The sequence below is a fragment of the Mobula hypostoma genome, chromosome 2 (genome assembly GCF_963921235.1).
Source record: "Mobula hypostoma chromosome 2, sMobHyp1.1, whole genome shotgun sequence".
NCBI classification, from domain to species: Eukaryota; Metazoa; Chordata; class Chondrichthyes; order Myliobatiformes; family Myliobatidae; genus Mobula; species Mobula hypostoma.
The window spans coordinates 250,649,077-250,675,373 of record NC_086098.1 but is presented as its reverse complement, the minus strand read 5'-3'; the positions used below and the strand labels follow the sequence as shown (position 1 = coordinate 250,675,373).

At 41.7% G+C, this 26,297-nt stretch overlaps 1 protein-coding gene across 1 annotated transcript in view; it reads left to right on the top strand.

Moving 5' to 3' along the window:
• The first annotated feature begins 581 nt into the window (after nucleotides 1-581).
• The window catches only part of ctnnbl1 (catenin, beta like 1), a 271,790-nt gene continuing 246,074 nt past the window's right edge, over nucleotides 582-26,297 (top strand). Inside the window, exons 1-2 of the mRNA XM_063032890.1 lie at nucleotides 582-695; nucleotides 23,903-24,076. Of these exons, the coding sequence (XP_062888960.1) occupies nucleotides 666-695; nucleotides 23,903-24,076 (204 nt within the window). The 5' untranslated portion in view covers nucleotides 582-665. The remainder of the gene's footprint in view (nucleotides 696-23,902; nucleotides 24,077-26,297) is intronic.

Genomic DNA, 26,297 nt, shown 5'->3' with positions numbered 1-26,297 from the left:
TGCCTCAGCTACAGCCCTGCTGGTTGACTTGATCTCTCTTCTAGTGAAGCCAAGGTCACGCAGCCACTTCTGGAAAGTGAACGCAATAAACCCACGGCAGCCTACTTCGAATCGATTAGCATGAGACCTTCCACCCTCTGTCTCTGCACTCTGATCTTAATTCTGCATACTTGGTTAACATAACATAATACATGGAAACAAGGATTCCAGTAGCAATCCTTGCAGGACACGACTGCTCACAGATGAACCTCCTCCCGCTAACACCCTCTGTCTTCTATCCACTTCTGCTTTGGATCCAGTTAGCCAGCTCGCCTTGGATCTCTTGTCCCTTCATCTTCTGGATCATTGTGTCTTGCTTGAAGAACTCACTGAAATCAATTTTAAATTTGCCTTCGTATTAACAAACCAATTATTTTGCTGTTAACCAACTTTCATGAACAACGATTATGCCCAAAATTTCTTGTCACTGTTTCACTCCTCTTTCCTCCAGCAACCTACGCTGACGAAATGCTCCAGGCATTTGCGACAGCCTGCGGGTTTTGAGTTACGACAGTTTGGCGCGTACGGCAGTGTGTCCCTGGCGCAGGTCCGGACTTACGGTAGTGAGGCAGGGCAGCTCCAGTTCTCAGTAACTTTGACTCGCGGCGGCAGAGAACAGCGCGGACATGGACGTTGGGGAGTTACTCAGCTACCAGGTGAGGCTTCGGATCCTTTCACAAGCTCCTCTATCGTTCGACCTCGGATCACCCGCTCTTCCCTTCTCGCTCCACGAGGCCGAAGCGCGTTAGGCCGCAAAGCCTGGCGCTCGATTTTTGTGGAGAGCCAGAGAGGGTTGTGGTCGGACTGGTTAGGTACATGGGTTCGGAGCCAGGCCGGTCTATGCTTTCGATGGCAGTCTGAGTAACCCGTCCCTATAAGCACGGTATTTACACTAGTTTGTAGAGGAGATCAGAACCGGAAGGCTCGTTTTACAATGGATGCTGACAGCATTTGAAAACAGTGCAGCAGTTTGTAGAGTTAAAGTAAGTTTCGCGAGTGCCTCTGAGGCCGGGCTGACTGGAACTAGTCGTGTATTGAGATAATTTCAGAAAACAACATGGATATTGGTTAAATCTATGGTATTAGTCTTTTACTGGGAAGTGGGGGCGATGTATTGAGGTCCTGATCTAAGTTTGGTGAAGGATACAGGGAACCATAATCTGATTTGTAAATGTAGACTTTGGGATGAGTGAAACGGGTGGGTGAGTGGGGGTATTAAGTAATTTGGAAATAGGATGGCATATGGATAAGTGAGTTCGGGCCAAGTTTGTTGGTGCGGAAATCTCATTGAAACGTAAGAGACCAGAGAGACTGCAGCTGCTAGTAATCTGGGTCAACATATACGAAAAGCTGGAGGAACTCAGCAGGTCAGCCAGGAAAATGAACAGTCAATGTTTCGGATTGAGACCCTTCACTAAGAGTGAGAGATCTGGAAGAGTCGATGTGGAGAGGATGTTTTAGAATCTGCCTTAGAATAATGTCCCTTAACACTGGGATTGATCAGTCTGTGGAATTTGTTGCCACGGAGGGCTGTGGAGGCCAGGTCATTGGTTATACTTAAGGCAGAGATTGATTAAGGGGTTAAGGGTTACGGGGAGAAAAGTTGGGGGAATTGGGCTGAAAAAAAATTGCCGTGATTGGATGGTGAAATAAACTGGATGTTACCTAAAATCTAATAGTGCTTCTATATCTTGTGCTCTGTCATGGTCAGGAAAAGTGCTGAGGTCCTGCAAAGTGAGTTTAGGGAGTTGTAAGACAGGACCTTCAGAGTGGTGATTTCAGGATTGCTATCCATGCTATGTGTTACTGAGGCCAGAAGCAGGAAGATAAAGCAGTGCTCAGAGAGGACATACGGCAGGCTTCTCTACCAAGTCAATGTGCATGGAACTGAGGAATAGCAAAGGGTTGACTACGTTAATGAGTTAGATCAGTGGTCCCCAACCACCGGGCCGCAAAGCATGTGCTACCAGGCCGCGAGAAAACGGTATGATTTGGCGATATAAAATGATATGAGTCAGCTGCACCTTTCCTCATTCCCTGTCACGCACTGTTGAACTTGAACATAAGGTTGCCAACTGTGTTGTATTAGCCGGGGCATCCTGTATATTGGGCTAAATTGGTTTGTCCCATACAGGACCGCCCTTGTCCCGTATATTCCCCACTAAGATAGTGTGTTCCTATGAAACCGTTCGTGCTGAAATGGCGTAAAGCGAAGAAGCAACTACCATTAATTTATATGGGAAAAATTTTTGAGTGTTCTCAGACCCAAAATATAACCTACCAAATCATACCAAATAACACATAAAACCTAAAATAACACTAACATATAGTAAAAGCAGGAATGATATGATAATTATACAGCCTATTTAAAGTAGAAATAATGTATGTACAGTGTAGTTTCACTTAACAGAATCGGGAAGATTAAGCCAAAACCGATTTGAAGAAAAAAAATCAGCACGTCATGTATGCGCACACAGGTGCCTGCACAAGACTTCATGGTCATGGTAGTCTTTCTCGTGGTAAACACAATTGTCCCGTTTTTGATTGCTACTTTTGTCTCTTATTTGGGAGTGAGAAAGTTGGCAACCCTACTTGAACACCCCTCTCTGCCCCCGTCGGCCGGTCTGCAAGAATATTGTCTATATTAAACTGGTCCGCGGTGCAAAAAAGGTTGGGGACCCCTGGGTTAGATTATGGACCCATTGCTGGTGGGATTTAGAGGGGCACATTTGTAAAGAGATAGCAGACAGTTGTAAGAAAAGTAAGGTTGTGATAGGTGATTTTAACTTTCTGCTTATCGATGAGGACTACCAAATTTCTACAAGTATACGATAGAGAGCATTTTGACTGGTTGCATCACAGCCTAGTACGGAGGCTCCAATGCACGGGATCAGTGGATTGTAGACTCAGCTAGCCTCACCACGGGCATAATCATCTCCACCATCGAGGATGTCTTCCAAAGGCTGTGCCTCAAGAAGATGGCATTCATCGTTAAGGACCTCACCATCTGGGAGGAGGTGCAAGAGCCTGAACCACCCACAGGTTCTTCCCTTCTGTCATCAGGTTTCCGAATGGTCCATGAAATTATTCTACTTTGGCTTTATTTATTTTTATTGTAACTTATAATAATTTGTTAAGCCTGCACAGTTCTGCTGTCACAAACTTCACAACGTATGCCAGTAACACTAAGCCAGATTCTGATCAATTGTCTCTAGGAAGAGGTGCAGTCGACAACTGTACCCCTTCCTAGAGATGCTGCCTGGCCTGCTGAATTCACCAGCAACTTTGATGTGTGTTGCTTGAATTTCCAGCATCTGCAGAATTCCTCGTGTTTGCATTTCTGATCAATTGTGTTATTTTTCTGGACATTTACAAATATAAATAAATCTGTAATTGTACTTGTGGTGTTTTCAAGTATGATTAGAATAGGTTCTAACTTTAAGAATGTGCATGTTACAATTCATTTGTAGGGGGAAACGAGAATGTGGTTAAAGGAATTGTAATCTGACGGAAATAAAATGTTTTTCTTTTACAGCTAGGAACTTTAGCTTAATTACTCCTTTGAAAAATTCTCTAACTTTATATAATGAAGTATTCTATTTCAAGGCATTCTACATAGATTTTGCAAGCAACTTTATTTCAGTTTGGTTGAGATGATTGTCTTGATTGTGCTGAAGGCTGGGATAAGGCAGAACCTATGGAAATGTTGTAAAATTTTTGACATTAACTTTAACGGCCAGAAACAGACCCTTTGGCCCATAGAGTATATGGTGACTACCATTTTATTCCAATCCTACCCTAATGAAGTTTTATTCTGCCTATGTTTCCTTCAACGTTAATCCCCCCCCTCCCCCACCAAAATTCCATCAGCCACTTTCACATCAGGGGCACTTTACAGTGGCCCATTAATCTACCACAACGTGCATCTTTGAGATATGGGCGAAAACCCACACAGTCACAGAGAACACGCAGACACCACACAGACAGCATTAGAGGTCAGATTGAATCTATGTGATGGCATCTCCTTGTGATGTTCCGGTATGTCCCTCATTTATGCTGAAGGTGCCCATCACATGGAGCAATGATTGTGAGAATGTGGAAGTTTTGCCTGTACTGTCACTGTGAGGTCCAATTCATTATCTTTTTTGAAAGCGCACATACTTAAGAATTGAACAGACAACTGTTAAAATTATTCAAGTGGACATCTACCAAACGTATTACTGAAATACCAGTGTAAGGGGATTCTTCTTTTATGTTACTGCGTAGGCTAATTAAAATGGCTTCTTTGTTATGTTATAATTAAAATGGCTTCTTTATTATGTTAACTGCTGAGAAAGTTCTCCCGCTAGCAGCTTGTTTGGGTTATATTATTGATAAGAGAGCGAATGAATCAATTGGGATAGATGCTATTCTTTCTAGTGTGTCTGTAAGTAATTGTGATGCGCTGGTTTTTGGGGAGAAGGCGCGATAGAGAGAGAATGGACAAGGTACTGTGAGCCGGTTAACGGGTTCGGACCCTGAGCAGGAGTCCGAGGTCCAGGGTCTTCGGCGAGGAGACGGAGACAGACTTGTGTGGAGCGTCTGGTCAACCTCTGTGGTTGGTCCCAGGCGGTGGTTCGAGGTGGTCAGAGGGGATTGAATGGTGAAGGGAGGATCGTTACTAGAGCTCCAACTGTTGTGCACGAAGAGATTGAACAGATTAAATGTGGCGCCTTTTATTTTCCTTTTATATTTTATCTATTAATTATATAATTCCAGTAATATCTATAAACTGTAATTCATTTAATTGTATCTGGTGTATTGTCTGTTATTTGGCAGGGTGGGGTACATCACACAGCATCCATGCAAACTTAATTACACAGTTTGGTGGGGCAGAGGGCTGTTTCCCTAGACGACAGCGAGCCGAGCGACCCTGAGGCTTGTCAGGGGGCTGCACCAGTACCGGTGCTGTGTTTTGGATATGTGCTGTACACAGTAGCCATACATGACATATCTAACAAAGTGGTTACTGAGTGTTTATTGTGATAATTGTGCTACTCATAACAGGAAAAAAAAGGTGATGTAAACCTGAAATGTAGTGTGCTTGTAATTTGGATGAGTCTGAAACACCTTGGATGTGGTGGTATTTGGATGTACCTGTATAAATCAAAAATATTGAAGGGAAGAAAAGCTCCAAACGTAAGAGTTGGGAAAGTAGTATGTTCACCATTTGAGACTAATTTGGTGGAATATGTATGTTAACTACTGTAATTTGAATTAGAGTTACATAGCGTGGAAACAGACCCTATGTCCCAACTGGTCTCTGCAGATCAAGATGCCCCATCTAAGCAAGTTTAATATTGTACCTGCCTCAAACACTTCCTCTGGCGGCTAATTCCATATACACAAGTTCAAAGTACATTTATCAAAGTAGACCTGTCCCCATATTCAACTCTGAGATTTGATTTCTTCCTGGCATAGAGTAAATCCAAGAAAGACAATGGAATCATTGAAAGGCCCAACAGGATGGGCAAACAACTTGTGTACAAAGAACAACAAACTGTGCAAATATGAAAGAGAGAATAAATAATAAATAAATAAGCAATGAATATCGAGAACATGAGATGAAGAGGCCTGGAAAGTGAGTCCACAGGTTGTGGGAACATTTCAGTGATGAGTGAATGAAGTTGAGTGAAGTTATCCTTACTGGTTCAAGAGCCTGACGTTTAAGAGGTAATAACTGCTCTTGAATCTGGTGGTGTGGGTACCCTCTAACTAATGGCAGCAGCGAGAAGAGAGCAGGCCTGGGTAGTGGGGGCCCTTAATGATGGATGCCACCCTCCAGCGATAGCACTCCCCATAGATGTGTTCAATGGTCGGGAGGGCTTTACCCATGATGGACTAGACTGTATCTTTTGTAAGATTTTCCATTCAAGGGCATTGGTGTCTCCATACCAGACTGCAATGCAACCAATCATTGATCTCCCCAGCACTCATCTATAGAAGTTCATCTAAATTTTAGATGTCATGCTGAATCTTCATTGGAAGAGCTGCTGCCATGTGTTCTTCATAATTACACTTGCATGTTGGGCCCAGGCCCGATCCTCTGAAGTGGTGACACTGTGGAGTTTAAAGCTGCTGACCCTCTCCATCTCTGATCCCCCGATGAGGATTGGCTCATGGACAAATCTTCAGTTCCTTCATGCTGAAGTCAATAATCGGCTCCCTGGTCTCGCTGACACCACCCTTTGTGTTAATATAAAAAAAGTTGCCCTTCAAGTTCTATTAAATCTTTCCACTCTCACCTCTGGTTGTTCTTGATTTCCCACCCTCGGAAAAAGACTGAGAGCATTCATCAAATTTCATGATTTTATACACGTCCTAAGATCCTGGCAACATTCTTGTAAATCTTTTCTACAATTTTCCCAGTTTAGTAACGTATTTCATGTAGCAGAGAAGTCAGTACTGAACACATACCGTCCCAACTGTTGTACTCAGTACACTGATTTATCAAAACCAACATGTATCATGGCTTATCCAGCCAGTGAGCCTGACTTCAGTTGTAGGGAAGTTACTCGTGGGAATTCTGAGGGACAATTAGGTGGTCTTGTTGATAATGAAACTGGTTGCAATGAATTACAGCGCAATCTTGATCCGTTAGGAAGATGGGCTGAGGAATAGCAAATAGATTTTAACTTAAGTAAGTGTGAGGTGATAAATTTTGGACAGTTAAAACAGAGTAGAACTTGCGGGTGTGAATTGGGATGATGTTTTTGCAGGGAAATGTACTATGGACATGTAGTCGATGTTTAGAGATCTCTTGTGGGATGTTAGAGATAAATTTGTCCCGGTGAGGAAGATAAAGAATGGTAGGGTGAAGGAACCATGGCTGACAAGTGAGGTGGAAAATCTAGTCAGGTGGAAGAAGGCAGCATACATGAGGTTTAGGAAGCAAGGATCAGATGGGTCTATTGAGGAATATAGGGAAGCAAGAAAGGAGCTTAAGAAGGGGCTGAGAAGAGCAAGAGGGGGGCATGAGAAGGCCTTGGTGAGTAGGGTAAAGGAAAACCCCAAGGCATTCTTCAGTTATGTGAAGAAAAAAAGGATGACAGGAGTGAAGGTAGGACCGATTAGAGATAAAGGTGGGAAGATGTGCATGGAGGCTGTGGAAGTGAGCGAGGTCCTCAATGAATACTTCTCTTCGGTATTCACCAATGAGAGGGAACTTGATGATGGTGAGGACAATATGAGTGAGGTTGATGTTTTGGAGCATGTTGATATTAAGGGAGAGGAGGTGTTGGAGTTGTTAAAATACATTAGGACAGATAAATCCCCGGGGCCTGACGAAATATTCCCCAGGCTGCTCCACGAGGCGAGAGAAGAGATTGCTGAGCCTCTGGCTAGGATCTTTATGTCCTCGTTACCCACGGGAATGGTACCAGAGGATTGGAGGGAGGCGAATGTTGTCCCCTTGTTCAAAAAAGGTAGTAGAGATAGTCCGGGTAATTATAGACCAGTGAGCCTTACGTCTGTGGTGGGAATGCTGTTGGAAAAGATTCTTAGAGATAGGATCTATATGCGTTTAGAGAATCATGGTCTGATCAGGGACAGTCAGCATGGCTTTGTGAAGGGCAGATCGTGTCTAACAAGCCTGAGGAGGTGACCAGGCATATAGATGAGGGTAGTGCAGTGGATGTGATCTGTATGGATTTTAGTAAGGCATTTGACAAGGTTCCACAGGGTAGGCTTATTCAGAAAGTTAGAAGGCATGGGATCCAGGGAAGTTTGGCCAGGTGGATTCAGAATTGGCTTGCTTGCAGAAGGCAGAGGGTGGTGGTGGAGGGAGTACATTCAGATTGGAGGATTGTGACTAGTGGTGTCCCACAAGCATCTGTTCTGGGACCTCTACTTTTCGTGATTTTTATTAACGACCTGGATGTGGGGGTAGAAGGGTGGGTTGGCAAGTTTGCAGATGACACAAAGGTTGGTGGTGTTGTAGATAGTGTAGAGGATTGTCAAAGATTGCAGAGAGACATTGATAGAATGCAGAAGTGGGCTGATAAGTGGCAGATGGAGTTCAACCCGGAGAAGTGTGAGGTGGTACACTTTGGAAGGACAAACTCCAAGGCAGAGTACAAAGTAAATGGCAGGATATTTGGTAGTGTGGAGGAGCAGAGGGATCTCGGAGTACATGTCCACAGATCCCTGAAAGTTGCCTCACAGGTGGATAGGGTAGTTAAGAAAGCTTATGGGGTGTTAGCTTTCATAAGTCGAGGGATACAGTTTAAGAGTCGCGATGTAATGATGCAGCTCTATGAAACTCTGGTTAGGCCACACTTGGAGTACTGTGTCCATTTCTGGTCACCTCACTATAGGAAGGATGTGGAAGCATTGGAAAGGGTACAGAGGAGATTTACCAGGATGCTGCCTGGTTTAGAAAGTATGCATTATGATCAGAGATTCAGGGAGCTAGGGCTTTACTCTTTGGAGAGAAGGAGGATGAGAGGACACATGATAGAGGTGTATAAGATAATAAGAGGAATAGATAGAGTGGATAGCCAGCGCCCCTTCCCCAGGGCACCACTGCTCAATACAAGAGGACATGGCTTTAAGGTAAGGGGTGGGAAGTTCAAGGGGGATATTAGAGGAAGGTTTTTTACTCAGAGAGTGGTTGGTGCGTGGAATGCACTGCCTGAGTCAGTGGTGGAGGCAGATACACTAGTGAAGTTTAAGAGACTACTAGACAGGTATACGGGGGAATTTAAGGTGGGGGCTTATATGGGAGGCAGGGTTTGAGGGTCAGCACAACGTTGTGGGCCGAAGGGCCTGTACTGTGCTGTACTATTCCAAGTTCTATGTTCTATGTTCTCCTGTTCTACAGACAGGGCCTTAACAAGTGTCATGGAAAAATGGGACCTGGGAATACAGGTGCACATTTTGCTAAAAGCACGCATACAAGTAGACAGTTTTCAATATTTAAGTTCAAAGTAATTTTTTTTATCGAAGTATGTAGATGTCATCATGTACTACCCTGAGAATTGTTTTCTTACAAGTATTCACAGTAGAACAGAGAAATACAACAGAATCAATGAAAAACTTACACACAAAGTTTTATAAACAACCAATGTGCAAAAGATCAACTGTTTAAATACAAAAAAAACCCATAATAATGATAAGTAAATAAATAATACTGTGAACGTGAGTTGCACAGTCTTTGAAAGTGAGTCCATAGGTTGTGGAATCGGTTCAGAGTTGAGGTGAATGAAGTTATCTGTGCTGGTTCAGAAGCCTGATGGTTAAGGGGTAAAACTATTCCTGAACCTGGTAATTTGGAACCTAAAGCTCCTGTAACACCTCCCCAATGACAGAAGTGAGAAGAGAGCTCAAGATAATATTTGGCATGCTGGCCTTCATTGAGTTTAGGAGTAAAGGCATTATATTGCCATTCAAGATCTTTGCTGACACTGCCTTTGTGTACAGTTTTGGTTATGAGAAAGACATTGCCAAGGGTGCAGAAGAGATTTATGAGGAGGCTGCCTGAAACAAAGGGCTTGAATTATCGGGAGAGATTGGCCATGGTGGACCTTTATTACCTAGCGTGCAGGAGAATGAGGGGTGACCTCATAGAAGTTTATGAAATTATGAGGGTGTGTGTGGGGAGTCCAAAGCTGGAAGAGATATATAACCATACAACCATATAACAACTTACAGCACAGAAACAGGCCATCTTGGCCCTTCTAGTCTGTGCCAAACTCTTACCCTATCCTATTCCCACCGACCTGCACTCAGCCCATAACCCTCCATTCCTTTCCTGTCCATATATCTATCCAATTTAACTTTAAATGACAACATCGAACCTGCCTCAACCACTTCTGCTGGAAGCTCGTTCCACACAGCTACCACTCTCTGAGTAAAGAAGTTTCCTCTCATGTTACCCCTAAACGTTTGTCCTCTAATTCTCAACCCATGCCCTCTTGTTTGAATCTTCCCCACATATACAAGATAAGAAGGGAGAGATTTAAAAGACCTGAGAGTTAACTTCTTTCACACAGTACCTTGGAATGAGCTGCCAGATGAAGTGGTCAAGGCAGGTAGAATTATGATATTTCAGAATAGGTACACTGGGAGGATGGGCTTGGAAGTTTATGGGCTGAATGTGAGCAGCTGGGACTAGTGGGGAGAATGCTGTGGTTGGTATGGACCAGTCATAGAACACTACAGGACAGAAAACAGGCTCTTTAACTCATCTAGTCCTTGTCAAAATATAATTTTGCCCAGTCCCATTGACCTGCACCAGGATCATAGCCCTCCATACCCATCTGCATGCACCCATCTAAATGTTGAAATTGAACCCTCACTGGCAGCTTGTTCCACACTCTCACCACCCTCTGAGTGAGGAAGTTTCCCCTTATATTCCTGTTAAACATTTCATTTTTCAATTTTAACCCATGACCTCTAGTTCTAGTCTCACCCAACATCAGTAGAAAATGCCAGCTTGCACTCCCTATCTATATAATATTAATACGTATAATTTTGTATATTGCTATCAAATTTCCCTCTTTCTCATACACTCTAGGGAATTAAGAAGAATACGGCGAGGATCTCATTGAAACCTTCTGAATGTTGAAAGACCTAGATAGGGTGGATGTGGAGAGGGTGTTTCCTGTGGTGGGGTATCTAGAACTAGAGGGCACAGCCTTAAATTTGAGGGATGACCCTTTAGAACAGTGGTAAGAAAGTATTTTTTTAGCCAGAGAGTGGTATATCTGTGGAATGCTCTGCTACATACTGTGGTAGAGGCCAAGACTGTGGGTATATTTAAAGTAGGAATTGATTGTTTCCTCATTGGTCAGGGCATGGATGGAATATGCGAGAAGGCAGATGTATGGGGTTGAGTGGGATCTGGGATCAGCCGTAATGAAATGGCAGAGCAAACTCGATGGGCTGAGTGGCCTAATTCTGCTCATATGGAATAAAGTTCTAAGGTATTCAACCTTTCCCTATAACTCAGTTTATAGGGAATAACTTGAGTTCGGCCAAAGGGCCTGTTCGCTCCATCCTCCCATCTCCCCCATTTCATGCACATCTGCTCTCACTCCATCCTCCCGCCACCCCATTAGAAATAGGGTTCCCCTTGTCCTCGCCTACCACCCCACCAGCCTCCGGGTCCAACATATTACTTCCGCCATTTTCAACGGGAACCCACAACTAAGCACATCTTTCCCTCCCACCCCCCCCGCTTTCCGCAGGGATCACTCCCTACGCGACTCCCTTGCCATTCGTCCACCCCACCTTTCCCACCGATCTCCCTCCTGACGCTTATCCTTGTAAGCGGAACAAGTGCTACACATGGCCTTACACTTCCTCCCTCACTACCATTCAGGGCCCCAGACAGTCCTTCCAGGTGAGGCGACACTTCACCTGTGAGTCGGCTGGGGTCATATACTGCGTCCAGTGCTCCCGATGCGGCCTTCTATATATTGGTGAGACCCGACGCAGACTGGGAGATCGTTTCGTTGAACACCTACGCTCTGTCCGCCAGAGAAAGCAGGATCTCCCACTGGCCACACATTTTAATTCCACGTCCCATTCCCATTCTGATATGTCTATCCACGGCATCCTCTACTGTAAAGATGAAGCCACACTCAGGTTGGAGGAACAACACCTTATATTCTGTCTGGGTAGCCTCCAACCTGATGGCATGAACATTGACTTCTCAAACTTCCGCTAATGCCCCACCTCCCCCTCATCTCCCATCCGTTATTTATTATTTATCTACACACATTCTTTTTTTCTCTCTCTCCTTTTTCTCCCTCTGTCCCTCTCACTACACCCCTTGCCCATCCTCTGGTTTCTCCCCCCCTCCCCTTCCTCCCTGGGCCTCCTGTCCTATGATCCTCTCATATCCCTTTTGCCAATTACCTGTCCAGCTCCTGTCTTCTCCTATCATTTCAGATCTCCCCCTCCCCTTCCCACTTTCAAATCTCTTACTAGCTCTTCCTTCAGTTAGTCCTGACGAAGGGTCTCGGCCCGAAACGTCGACTGTACCTCTTCCTAGAGATGCTGCCTGGCCTGCTGCGTTCACCAGCAACTTTTATGTGTGTTGCTTGAAATTCCAGCTTCTGCCGATTTCCTCATGTTGGCCTGTTTTTGTGCTGTGTTACTCTGAAATGTGTATGCTTTTGTAATGCTAAAGAAATAATCTGGTCACAAAGAATTAGCCTCTTTTTGTCAATGCTTGAAAAGTATTACTGGTTTCAGATGACTTGAAATTTGAATTTCTGGGCACAAAGTAGAAAGTTCAAAGTACATTTATTAACATATCATGTGTATTATATACAATCCTGAGATTTGTCTCCTTCCAGGCAACCACAAAACAAAGAAACCTAATAGAATCCATTAAAAAAGACCATGAAATACTCACTATGCAGAAAAAATAACAAATCATGCAAACGATAAAAATAAGCAAGTAACAGTCAGAATGAAGTTCGCAAAAGCCATTCACAGTCTGTCCAGGAGCCCATTAGTTGCAGGCCACAGCCTCAGTTCAGCGCGGAGACGAGTGTACCTTGTGAGCAGCGAGCTAAACACCAGTGTGATCCTCGCTGTCGGACCCAGGACCTGCCACTTCAATATGCTCTCGGGCCTGAACCCCGCTGCCTTAATTCTGCCTCACTTCAGTTCTGCTGCGGTCAATTCAGCTTGTACACGCCACGCACCAACCATGCTGCACCTTCGAGATTCAGAAATTGCAGATTGTACAAATGGTTCAAAAGCTCAACTCTGAAAGGGAGCTGTAGGCTATTGATTGCAGTGAATGTTTTTGAGAAAAAGTGTGGTTAACAAAGTAGTTAATAGTTGTCTTTGCTGTCATTAAGTCATTGCTGTGCTTCACCATCACCATCTTACACCAGAATACAAATTTGCAGTTGATTACACAGAATTTATTTCAATTTGTGTCATATTGTCGGTCATTGTTGTACAGAGGACTACTGGCTATTCCTGATTTAACGTCCTGGTAAAGATTTTGCTGCTAATGTTGTAGGGTATTTCATGTAATCATTTTCTGTAGAAACAGTATGTTCTGCTGGTAGTGTTTGGGTTACCGTTACAAATAAGGAATGCTTCTGAATGTTGTGTCATCCAATTAGGAGGGTGGAACTGGGAGAAGGTTCTAAAGAACACTGGGGAAGAGGTTTTGTGACAGACAGAGGTGGGTTGAGGTCTTTTTTGGTGGGAGATGAAAAGAGAAGAAACTTGAAAGAACCAGCTATAGGATTCGAGCTGGCGGGTGATGCTGAGACTTTATAAGGCAGTTGGTGAGACCTCACCTTGAGTATTGTGAACAGCTTTGGGCTCCTTATCAAAGAAAAAATGTACTGGCACTGGGGAGGGTTCAGAGGAGGTTCACAATGATGATTCTGTGAATGAAAGGGTTGAAAATGTTCGATGGCTCTGCGTCTGTTCTCGCTGAAATTTAGGAGGATGAGGGGGGATCTCATTAAAACCTTTGAATGTTGAAACACCTAGACATGGTAGATGTGGAAAGGATGTTTCCCATGGTGGGGAAGTCTAGAACAAGAGAGCACAGCCTCAAGATAGAGGGTCGTCCATTTAAAAAAGATGAGGAGAACTTTCTTTAGCCAGAGGGTGGTGAGCTTGTGGTATTTATTACCACAGGCAGCTGTGGAGGCCAGGTTGTTGGGAGTATTTAAGGCAGAGCTTGATAGGTTCTTGATCAAAGGTTACAGGGAGAAGGCCAGTGAGTGGGAGAAAAAAGGATCAGTCATGATTGAATGGCAGAACAGATTCGATGGGTCAAATGGCCTAACTCTGCTCCTATGTCTGATATGGAATGCACGATCCAATGGAGCCTAAGAGAGGGAATTCTACCAGGGATCAGTGAATATGGGTTGGTGCCATGAGTACATCAGACACTGGCTTTTGGAAGATTTGAGCTCAAATCTGTGCACATTTGATTGTTTAATTATAATGGGAGCTCTTTGTTTTTTTCTTTTCTTTACTAACTCTTTAATTAAGTTACTATTGTCACGTGACCGGCAACAATGAATATAGAATCAAGTCAGGTTTTATAAAAAAACAAACATTTATTAAACTCTGCTCAAAACAAAATAGCGAAGTGTATTTAAATGACTGACTTAACCGGGAGTTAACTGCTATACAGCAACTCTGGAGCAGTTCTTAAAAGGGTAAATGCGAAAACAGTTCTTAAAGTGGTAAATTCGAACACAGTTCTCAGAATGGTAAATTCGAAAGTCCCAGAGATGTATACAGTCAATTAGGAGAGACTTTCCTAAATTAAAGAATTCCTCGAAGACGTCATGTTACTGCTGATCCCAGCCGGAACCTGCCTTGTCCGCAGGATTCACGACAGAAATAAAACGGTTTAGAGGAACTGACCTTTTCCTCTGGAGAACAGACACTGCACTATTCTTCCTACTTTAGCAGGGGATATCTCATTTGCAGGTCACTTTTTCTTGAACGAAGATTCAATAAAGGTCAATCCACTTCAAAACCGCCAAATGATAATCGGCTTTATTCAACTCAGTGAATTCCTGTACTTTAGTAAGGTCTTCACTCTCCAATATTACTTACAATAGAAAGTAGAACTCCACTTTAAAACAGAACTGCGTCATAAGCCGAATATGCAGCAATATGGAGTAACCAGACAAAACTAAACTGAAAATTAACTGTGTCACATCAGGGGTCTCCTTTATATACCTGTTGAGAACAGGTCATCATGTGACCTCACTGGCGGGAAAATTACATCATGTGACCTCCGCAAGACCATTACATCATGCTTATAAGACACTCAGTTACATCATGGTCATAAGACAGTCACAAGATACCTATGAGGTATGTAACACTATTCATAAATATACTTGCTTTATAACTGTGCAGTGTATGATCTGTTACTTCTTGCCGATGGGCGATGCATGGGGCTGTAAATCACACAGTTTTCACACAAATCAGGGTTTGGGTGGGCAAGACATCCCAACCCCACAGATTTGGCGGGACCCAAGTCATACCTGCCCTAAACATACAGGGTCTGAGAAAGGTGATTTTCTCAACGTTGACTCCAGTGGTTGTTAGCAAGGGGCTAACGAGCCGCACATCTGAGATGCCCAATAGAAAGTGTTTCCCTGAAATCAAGGAATATTGTTTTTAAATCACATTCACTAAAGCTGGTTTTTGAAGACTTTAGATTTAATGTAATTACATATGTGTCAGGTGCGTGCACGATTGTGATTTGGGATGAGTGAATAAAATCAGTCAGTCCCCCTCTTGTTATGATAATGGCTTGGAAATCTGAATAAAAATCTAGTTTGTTCATGATTATCAAATATATTCTGGAACCTAGCTGAGCTGGTGAGTTATTATTGGTGTGAAGCGCATGTTGAAGGTGTAATTATAGAGAACAGAATGATATTAATTGGCTTTATTATTTTCTCCTGCCACTTTGCTATTTCTGTTCAGTGTGATGGGGCAAGGGTGTGATCCAAATTAATTTCACAATATTAAGCTAGAATGTGCAACATAGGCAGAATTCTATGTGGCTAAGTTCACAATCTGTATTGTCATTAAATATCTGATAAATGGTGGATTTTTTAATCTGATCTTTTAAATAATTGATTTTTATTAATGTACTGATTAGTTATAATATTTCAGAGTACAGTAATTTGTACTTCAATAAGTTCATTAATGTAGAACTTACATTGCTAAACTATTAGTCCAGAGATCTAAGCTTTATAACCCAGATAACATGAGTTAAATCACACAGTGAGCATCTTTATTCAGTTCAGAAATTTGGAAGAAGTTAAATGGCTCTGTATGATTGTAAAATTCAATTGAATCAGATTTATTATTGCTGACATGTGTTGTGAAAATTGTTGTTTTGCAACAACAAGATATGCAAGGCATGTAATTATTATAAATTACAAAATAGTGGAAAAAAGGAATTACCAAGTAGGACTGATTTCCGATTGTGTCGTCTCTGATCTGGGCCGACATTTACGTGTCAGGCGGCACCTAATTAATTAGCATGTTTATTTCGGCTTTTTTCTTAAAGACGTGCTCTGTGTCTCCTGGCTACTGTTGCATTCTCCGTGAATCGGTATCTGTCCGTGGCCTGGGGGTTGGGGTGGTGGGACACTGGGGTGTCTTCTCATCGTCGTCTGTTTCCATTAGAGCAGGCGGCTCATCTTCTCCTATGACTGCCCGTCTCGATGTCGAAGGTCGAGGTTCGTCGTCTGCTGTGGCTGATGTGGAATACTTGCTTGACTGCTGAGCCTCGCGCATTTTTCTATCATAGTTCTTTGTAAGCACTCAAACCATCCTGCAAATATCCCCTAAACCTACATACCCTTTCAAAGTTAAAGTTGTACTGTATCATTGCAGTGAAAATCTCACGCAGTTGCTTCACGTTCATTTCGCTACTGCATTCGGTTTCGATTGTTATCCTTTCCTCTTACAAATGCATCAGCTCTTCATCTATCAGTTCTTGGTCATGGGATGCCAAAACCTCTTCAACATCATCTTCGTCAGCTTCCACAAGCCAAACTCACGTTGTCCTTACTTCGTTCACCACGATCGAAACGCTTAATTATGCCTAGTTTTACGCTAAGTGTAACACCCTTATGAGCTCTTTTAGGCTTTTCCAATACTGTACCTCAGAACTCATCTTGCAAACGGCTGCTCACAGGCATGTGTTACAGCAATGCCGTTCCGAATCCGGGGGGAGAGCGGCTGCTCGGGGCGCGCGCTGATTTTTTCATCGTGCGCTGATTTTTTTCGTAACAGTGAAAACACCTTCTGTTAACGAAAATGGTACTAATGTAGGTCTTTCGTAACAGTGAGGTTTCGTAAAGCGAACGTTCAAAAAGCAGGGGACACCTGTACTCAATGAATGCTTCTGGAGGAAATTTGTTTGAGGGAGCTTTGCTACATGAGAGCGACCTCCGCTGTGTCATAGAGAACAAGCAGCAGTTGCAAAAGGAGAGACTGAACAACCACTCATTGACTCCGCACCGGATTGGCCTTTACAGCTACTTGAGGATCCAACCAATAGACAAACCCTCTGGAAAATATCTTATTCCACTCAAGTGATCACACTCTGCTAACTGCAATCAGTCAGAATGCTGTCCATTGTACATTTATAGTCATTTGTAGAGTCTTTGCTGAAGTACTAAATCTCCTTAAACTTCTAATGAAGTAGGTCTGCTGGTTAGTTAATGTCCTTTTTGGGAAGGAAGCAAGTTATCCTTTATCCAATTGCATCTACAAACGTTTGTATATTTGTCTCCTAACTGTTAGTGTAGACGAGAAATCCAGTTGATTGAATCAAACTGCTGCGCAGAAAAATAAGAACAAATGCCTCTGACAAAGACTACAAAATGTGTTGGCTTTTTCAGTGATGTTTGTATCCTGAGCAAGTTAATTGAATAGAGATAGATTGTAATGAGAAAGAATCTGGAGACTTGCATATCATGACATTGTAATTACTGAATGTGAAATCTTGATATTTGACAGTAAAAGTGCAGAGATACTTTAATTAAATTGAAACATTAATTTATAAAGCTTCTTAATTATTAATTTACAATGATTTTCCAAATGACTTAAGTTTATCAGCATCTTGCAGATGTACATAAAGCAGGATAGGTTACCCAATTTGTCAGTAAACAACAAACCTGATGTTTTGAGAGTGATATATATTTCTTTGGAAATATCTGTGCTGTTGTCAAGATAATTTTAGTTAATAGCACATAAAGTCTGAAATTAGCAAAAGCCCAGCATGACTACAGTTTGCTTTTTCTTAGCACTAGATAGCTACAATATTCACAAAAATAAACCCAACAGACTAGATTTGGCAGCTACCGATGTAATTGCTGAGTGAATAAGTTCAGTCACCCCAACACTGAACTGAATCCACAACCAATGGACTCACTTCCAAGGACTCAACAACCTATGTTCTCAGTATTTTTGTTTGTATTTGCAGTTTGTCGTCTTGCACATTGGTTGCTGGCCAGTCTTTGTGTATAGTTTTTCATTGATTCGATTACATTTTGTTTTTCTACTGTGAACACCTGCAAGAAAATGAATTTTAGAATATGTACTTGACAACAAATTACTTTGAACTTTGATAATTTAACTGAAGATAATTTCACAAATTCAGTGTGGACATGAAATCTCATTCTGACATGTCTATCCACGGCCTCCTCTACTGTAAAGATGAAGCCACACTCAGGTTGGAGGAACAACACCTTATATTCCGTCTGGGTAGCCTCCAACCTAATGGCATGAACATTGACTTCTCTAACTTCCGCTAATGCCCCACCTCCCCCTCGTACCCCATCCGTTATTTATTTTTATACACACATTCTTTCTCTCACTCTCCTTTTTCTCCCTCTGTCCCTCTGACTATACACCTTGCCCATCCTCTGGTTCCCCCAACTTGTCTTTCCCCCGACCTCTTGTCCCATGATCCTCTCATGTCCCCTTTGCCAATCACCTGTCCAGCTCTTGGCTTCATCCCTCCCCCTCCTGTCTTCTCCTATCATTTTGGATCTCCCTCTCCCCCTCCCACTTTCAAATCTCTTACTAACTCTTCCTTCAGTTAGTCCTGACGAAGGGTCTCGGCCTGAAACGTCGACTGTACCGCTTCCTAGAGATGCTGCCTGGCCTGCTGCGTTCACCAGCAACTTTGATGTGTGTTGCATGAAATCTCAAAGTTGTACACACACAATGCTGGAGGAACTTAACCAGCCAGGCAGCATTTATGAAAAAAAACACAGTCGACGTTTTGGACTGAAACTCTTTTGGCGCAGGCGTGACCTGTACAAAAAGGACGGGTTACACTTGAATCCTAGGGGGACCAATATCCTGGCAGGGAGATTAGCGAGGGCTACTGAGGTGACTTTAACCTAGAATGGTTGGGGGGTGGGAATCAAATTAAAGAGGCTAGGCGAGAGGAGGTTAGTTCACAACAGGGGAATGGGAACCAGTGCAGAGAGACAGAGGGGTGTAAAGTGAGGGTAGAAGCAAAAAGTAGTAAGGAGAAAAGTAAAAGTGGCAGGCTGACAAATCCAGGGCAAGCATGAAAAAGGGCCGCTTTTCAACATAATTGTATAAGGGCTAAGAGAGTTGTAAAAGAGCGCCTGAAGGCTTTGTGTGTCAATGCAAGGAGCATTCGTAACAAGGTGGATGAATTGAAAGTGCAGATTGTTATTAATGATTATGATATAGTTGGGATCACAGAGACATGGCTCCGGGGTGACCAAGGATGGGAGCTCAACGTTCAGGGATATTCAATATTCAGGAGGGATAGACATGAAAGAAAAGGAGGTGGGGTGGTGTTGCTGGTTAAAGGTGAGATTAACGCAATAGAAAGGAAGGACATAAGCAGGGAAGATGTGGAATTGATATGGGTAGAGCTGCATAACACTAAGGGGCAGAAAACGCTGGTGGGAGTTGTGTACAGGCCACCTAACAGTAGTAGTGAGGTCGGAGATGGTATTAAACAGGAAATTAGAAATGTGTGCAATAAAGGAACAGCAGTTATAATGGGTGACTTCAATCTACATGTAGATTGGGTGAACCAAATTGGTAAAGGTGCTGAGGAAGAGGATTTCTTGGAATGTATGCGGGATGTTTTTTTGAACCAACATGTCGAGGAACCAACTAGAGAGCAGGCTATTCTAGACTGGGTTTTGAGCAATGAGGAAGGGTTAATTAGCAATCTTGTCGTGAGAGGCCCCTTGGGTAAGAGTGACCATAATATGGTGGAATTCTTCATTAAGATGGAGAGTGACATAGTTAATTCAGAAACAAAGGTTCTGAACTAAAAGAGGGGTAACTTTGAAGGTATGAGTCGTGAATTAGCTAAGATAGACTGGCAAATGACACTTAAAGGATTGACGGTGGATATGCAATGGCAAGCATTTAAAGATTGCATGGATGAACTACAACAATTGTTCATCCCAGTTTGGCAAAAGAATAAATCAAGGAAGGTAGTGCACCCATGACTGACAAGAGAAATTAGGGATAGTATCAATTCCAAAGAAGAAGCATACAAATTAGCCAGAAAAAGTGGCTCACCTGAGGACTGGGAGAAATTCAGAGTTCAGCAGAGGAGGACAAAGGGCTTAATTAGGAAGGGGAAAAAAGATTATGAGCGAAAACTGGCAGGGAACATAAAAACTGACTGTAAAAGCTTTTATAGATGTGTAAAAAGGAAAAGACTGGTAAAGACAAATGTAGGTCCCCTACAGACAGAAACAGGTGAATTGATTATGTGAAGCAAGGACATGGCAGACCAATTGAATAATTACTTTGGTTCTGTCTTCACTAAGGAGGACATAAATAATCTTCCAGAAATAGTAGGGGGCAGAGGGTCCAGTGAGATGGAGGAACTGAGCGAAATACATGTTAGTAGGGAAGTGGTGTTAGGTAAATTGAAGGGATTAAAGGCAGATAAATCCCCAGGGCCAGATGGTCTGCATCCCAGAGTGCTTAAGGAAGTAGCCCAAGAAATAGTGGATGCATTAGTGATAATTTTTCAAAACTCGTTAGATTCTGGACTAGTTCCTGAGGATTGGAGGGTGGCTAATGTAACCCCACTTTTTAAAAAAGGAGGGAGAGAGAAACCAGGGGATTATAGACCGGTTAGCCTAACGTCAGTGGTGGGGAAACTGCTGGAATCAGTTATCAAAGATGTGATAACAGCACATTTGGAAAGCGGTGAAATCATCGGACAAAGTGAGCATGGATTTGTGAAAGGAAAATCATGTCTGACGAATCTCATAGAATTTTTTGAGGATGTAACTGGTAGAGTGGATAGGGGAGAACCAGTGGATGTGGTATATTTGGATTTTCAAAGGGCTTTTGACAAGGTCCCACACAGGAGATTAGTGTGCAAACTTAAAGCACACGGTATTGGGGGTAAGGTATTGATGTGGATAGAGAATTGGTTGGCAGACAGGAAGCAAAGAGTGGGAATAAACGGGACCTTTTCAGAATGGCAGGCAGTGACTCGTGGGGTACCGCAAGGCTCAATGCTGGGACCCCAGTTGTTTACAATATATATTAATGACTTGGATGAGGGAATTAAATGCAGCATCTCCAAGTTTGCGGATGACACAAAGCTGGGCGGCAGTGTTAGCTGTGAGGAGGATGCTAAGAGGATGCAGGGTGACTTGGATAGGTTGGGTGAGTGGGCAAATTCATGGCAGATGCAATTTAATGTGGATAAATGTGAAGTTATCCATTTTGGTGGCAAAAATAGGAAAACAGATTATTATCTGAATGGTGGCCGATTAGGAAAAGGGGAGGTGCAATGAGACCTGGGTGTCATTATACACCAGTCATTGAAAGTGGGCATGCAGGTACAGCAGGCGGTGAAAAAGGCGAATGGTATACTGGCATTTATAGCAAGAGTATTCGAGTACAGGAGCAGGGAGGTACTACTGCAGTTGTACAAGGCCTTGGTGAGATCACACCTGGAGTATTGTGTGCAGTTTTGGTCCCCTAATCTGAGGAAAGACATCCTTGCCATAGAGGGAGTACAGAGAAGGTTCACCAGATTGATTCCTTGAAGCATATTCCTTTCATATGAAGAAAGACTGGATGAACTAGGCTTGTACTCGTTGGAATTTAGAAGATTGAGGGGGGATCTGATTGAAACGTATAAAATCCTAAAGGGATTGGACAGGTAAGAAGATTGTTCCCGATGTTGGGGAAGTCCAGAACTAGGGGTCACAGTTTGAGGATAAAGGGGAAGCCTTTTAGGACTGAGATTAGGAAAAACTTCTTCACACAGAGAGTGGTGAATCTGTGGAATTCTCTGCCACAAGAAATAGTTGAGACCGGTTCATTGGCTATATTTAAGAGGGAGTTAGATATGGCCCTTGTGGCTACGGGGATCAGGGGGTATGGAGGGAAGGCTGGTGCAGGGTTCTGAGTTGGATGATCAGCCATGATCATAATAAATGGCGGTGCAGGCTCGAAGGGCCGAATGGCCTACTCCTGCACCTATTTTCTATGTGTCTATGTTTCTATGACAGTCCATAAATGCTGCCTGGCCTGCTGAATTCCTCCAGTATTTTGTGTGTGTTGCTCAGATTTCCAGCATCTGAAGATTTTCTCTTGTTTCTCAAAGCTGCACTGTTGTTTGCAGCATATTTTGGACTTTCAAAGCAATAGGGTATTGAGTAGTAAATGCCAATATTTTTAGGTACAGAATTTGGACCATGGGTACACATTCAATTCAATTTTAGTTATAAATGAGTAACTTGCAACAAGAAATTCCACATATTCCTTAATCTATCAAAGTAGATTTTGTTGCGGAGTGTTTTAAACAGAATGTAATATGTAATTACATTAAGTGAAGATACTCACTATGTAACACAATATTGCAATCATGTGAATGGACATTCTCCCCTGTGCCAGAATTCCAGGTGTTCCAGTTTCCGCTAACATCCCAAAGATGGTTGATAAGTTAATTGCTCGCTGCAAATTACTCCATGCCAGAACCCAGAACAGTTGAACAATGAGTTATTTAAAAGATTAGTCTTTAATATTTGTTTTAAGTTGGGATGCTCACTTTTCATGGTAGAAGTAATACTTTATACTTTATTGTCACCAAACAACTGATACTAGAGCATACAATCATCACAGCGATATCTGATTCTGCTCTTCGTGCTCCCTAGAGTACAAATCGATAGTAAATATTAAAAATTTAAATTATAAATCAGAAATAGAAAAGGGAAAGTAAGGTACTGCAAAAAAACTGAGAGGCAGGTCCGGATATTTGGAGGATATGGCCCAGATCTGGCTCCAAATAGCATTATGGGTTTAAATAATTTACAATTTCCTGAAGCATAGTACATGAAATATTATTGTTCAGATCAAACAACAGAATGAGGAAGATCACAGCAGGCCAGGCAGCATCTCTAGGAAGAGGTACAGTCGACGTTTCGGGCCGAGACCCTTTGTCAGGACTAACTGAAACATTGACTGTACCTCTTCCTAGAGACGTTGCCTGGCCTGCTGCGTTCACCAGCAACTTTGATGTGTGTTGCTTGAATTTCCAGCATCTGCAGAATTCCTCGTGAATGAGGAAGAAATGTCATCTAAGTGAATTTGACTTTGATTGTTGGAGCTAGACAGAATGGTTTGAATATCTCAGAAACTGCTGATCTCCTGGGATTTTCATCCACAACAGTCTACAGAATTTACAAAGAGTGATGTGAGAAACAAAAAAAAATCCAGTGAGCATCAATTCTGTGTGCTTGTTAATGAGCGACATCAGAGAGAATGGCCAGACCAATCTCAGTTCAAGCTGAGGCAAGGCAACTAACTCAATAACCACTCATTACAACAGTGGTGTGCAGAAGAACATCTCCGAACGCACAACACGTTGAGCCCTGAAGTGGATGGGCTATAGCAGCAGAAAACCACAAACATAAACTTGGTGGCTGGCTACTTTATTAGTTACAGGAGGTACCAATTAAAGTGACCATTGAGTGCAAGTCTTTAAACGTTAGTATGAACTTCTTTTAAAATTTAATATTTTGATAAGCGGCTCTGCTTAAACTTATTTTCTCTTTGCTTTGCTCAATGACTATTATCTTTTTACACATGGACAGTTGAACTATCCTTTAATTGAATGGATGGGAATTTTATACATGGTTTATTGTTTGTGTTTTTCCCCCATGTAATTGTAGTATTGTTTTGCCATCCAATAATTCTTTTCTGTGTGACATTTTAAAAGGTCAAGTCTTCAAAATTATCAATAACCGCGAAAGGTGTAGCCTATCTAGAGCATGGAGTAAAAAGGTCTATTAATAATTAAGTCCATGTTTTATAGCCTGACAGAGGTGCAAAACGTCCCCGTGGTGTTGATGAAGACGATGAAGATTTAAAAACATCGTACAAGCATGGCTCGGGTAAAAGAAGTTACCATGAAGAGAGTGGAAATATGGTTGATGATGAGGAAGAAGTAGGCAAGAAGAAAATACTTGATTTAATGGAAAATGATGAGGTAATATTTCTGACAAATCTTTCTTTCTCTTTTCTCGTGACCACTCAAATGCTGATTTTTATGATTTGTTCAGTAGGTTGAGGATAAAGTTTTTTTTAACATCTTTTCTTTATCAAAGTAATGAAACATGGATTAATTGGCTAGTTATTTTTTTTATATGACTTGAAAAAATGGAACTGCATCTTGTATTTTGGCCTTCTCTAACTGGAATAGTAGTTTGTTAGTTTGTTACTTAGTCCTATGTTCCTAGGGATATTTTGTATTTTAATGTAAAGGCCTTACTAAGTTAACTTTTCACCATTTAAGCTCTTTCCTTTTTGTTGTGTTTCCTTATATTTCATTCAAAGTGTATTTAATATATATTGTTGACTAATGCTCCATTTCAAACAGCTGATTCTTCAAATCTGTTCAGGGTCTGAAAAACATACACTAGGTAACCATCGTTGCAACAGAGGGATGTTACTGCACCTTGGAGCCAACAAACAGATGTTAAAGTGTTGCTATTGTTACTTACAAATCGTGATAGTTACATCCTATGCAACAATATCCACAAATTGAAACCTTTAGTGGTGCTGATTGAAGAGCCAACATGCTGGAGAAAGCTCACTTCCAGTTCATGGATGTAGGCTGTTGATTTTTCAGTGTTCATGTAAGGCAACCTGGAAGCTCATGTTTTAATTTACCATCAAATGTTGTCAAAATCAAGGTTTTGTACTGAAGCACCAGCCTGATTTTTTTTTTTGTAATTTATTTTTTACTGAAGTTCATCATCAAACAAAATTTTCCATGAGATGTATTTAAGATGCTGTACATATATATCATATAGTCATATTTGTCACAAATCTCCACATAATATTTATTTGAGGTATACACTTACAGAAAGGAGAGGAAAGAAAGAACAATCAAAAGAAGAAAACTATGTACAAAGTTTACAACATATTGACTTGTGAGAATAAAATCAGGTCTCTGGGGTGTTATGTAGTTAAACCATTTTTCCCAGTATGAATCAAATTGTTCCAACTTATTAACAGATGTTGTTATCTTCTCCATTTTGTAAATGCCCATTGTAATTTCCATCCATACATTTAAAGTTGGGCTCTCCTGTGATAACCATTTCCTAGTAAGGGTCTTTTTACCAGCCACCAGCAGTATATTCATTAAATATTTATCTCTCTTCAACCATTCTTGAGGTATATACCCAAAATATAGGGTCTTACTTTCTAAGGGTATTTCACATTTAAAGATTCCTGTAGGGTATTATGTATCCCACTCCAATAGTCTTTGATAACGGGGCATTCCCAGAAAATATAATAATGGTTTGCATTTTGATTTCCACAATTTCTCCAGCAAACAGGGAGGTTACTATCATAATGGGATTTCTGAGAGGGTGTAATAAAATATCTAGCACCAGCCTAATTTTTTGTGCTGAAGTCTTTGGATTCATTCTTAAACCCACAGACTTTTGAATCATGCTGAAATTGCATGCATGCTCATTTTGAAGATTTCTTATCATCAGATTGCCAGGACATCTTAACTGTTCCATTGGTATCTTTTTTAAAAAGAAGCTACATGTTTATAATAAAATGTGCCAATCAATAATGAAACAACTAAGTTATATTAATCACAGAAGTGAGAACTTCTGTGATTGAGTATGATCATGCTTATAACCTGCAGACATTTACAATAGTTTAACTAATAGTTTAACTTTGGCATTTATTATATTGGGGTTTTTATGTTATACCAGAAAGGTTCATGGTAATGGCTCAGTTAGACAGAAAAACACAAATATATTTCTGACAAATCTTTCTTTCTCTTTTCTCGTGACCACTCAAATGCTGATTTTTATGATTTGTTCAGTAGGTTGAGGATAAAGTTTTTTTTAACATCTTTTCTTTATCAAAGTAATGAAACATGGATTAATTGGCTAGTTATTTTTTTTATATGACTTGAAAAAATGGAACTGCATCTTGTATTTTGGCCTTCTCTAACTGGAATAGTAGTTTGTTAGTTTGTTACTTAGTCCTATGTTCCTAGGGATATTTTGTATTTTAATGTAAAGGCCTTACTAAGTTAACTTTTCACCATTTAAGCTCTTTCCTTTTTGTTGTGTTTCCTTATATTTCATTCAAAGTGTATTTAATATATATTGTTGACTAATGCTCCATTTCAAACAGCTGATTCTTCAAATCTGTTCAGGGTCTGAAAAACATACACTAGGTAA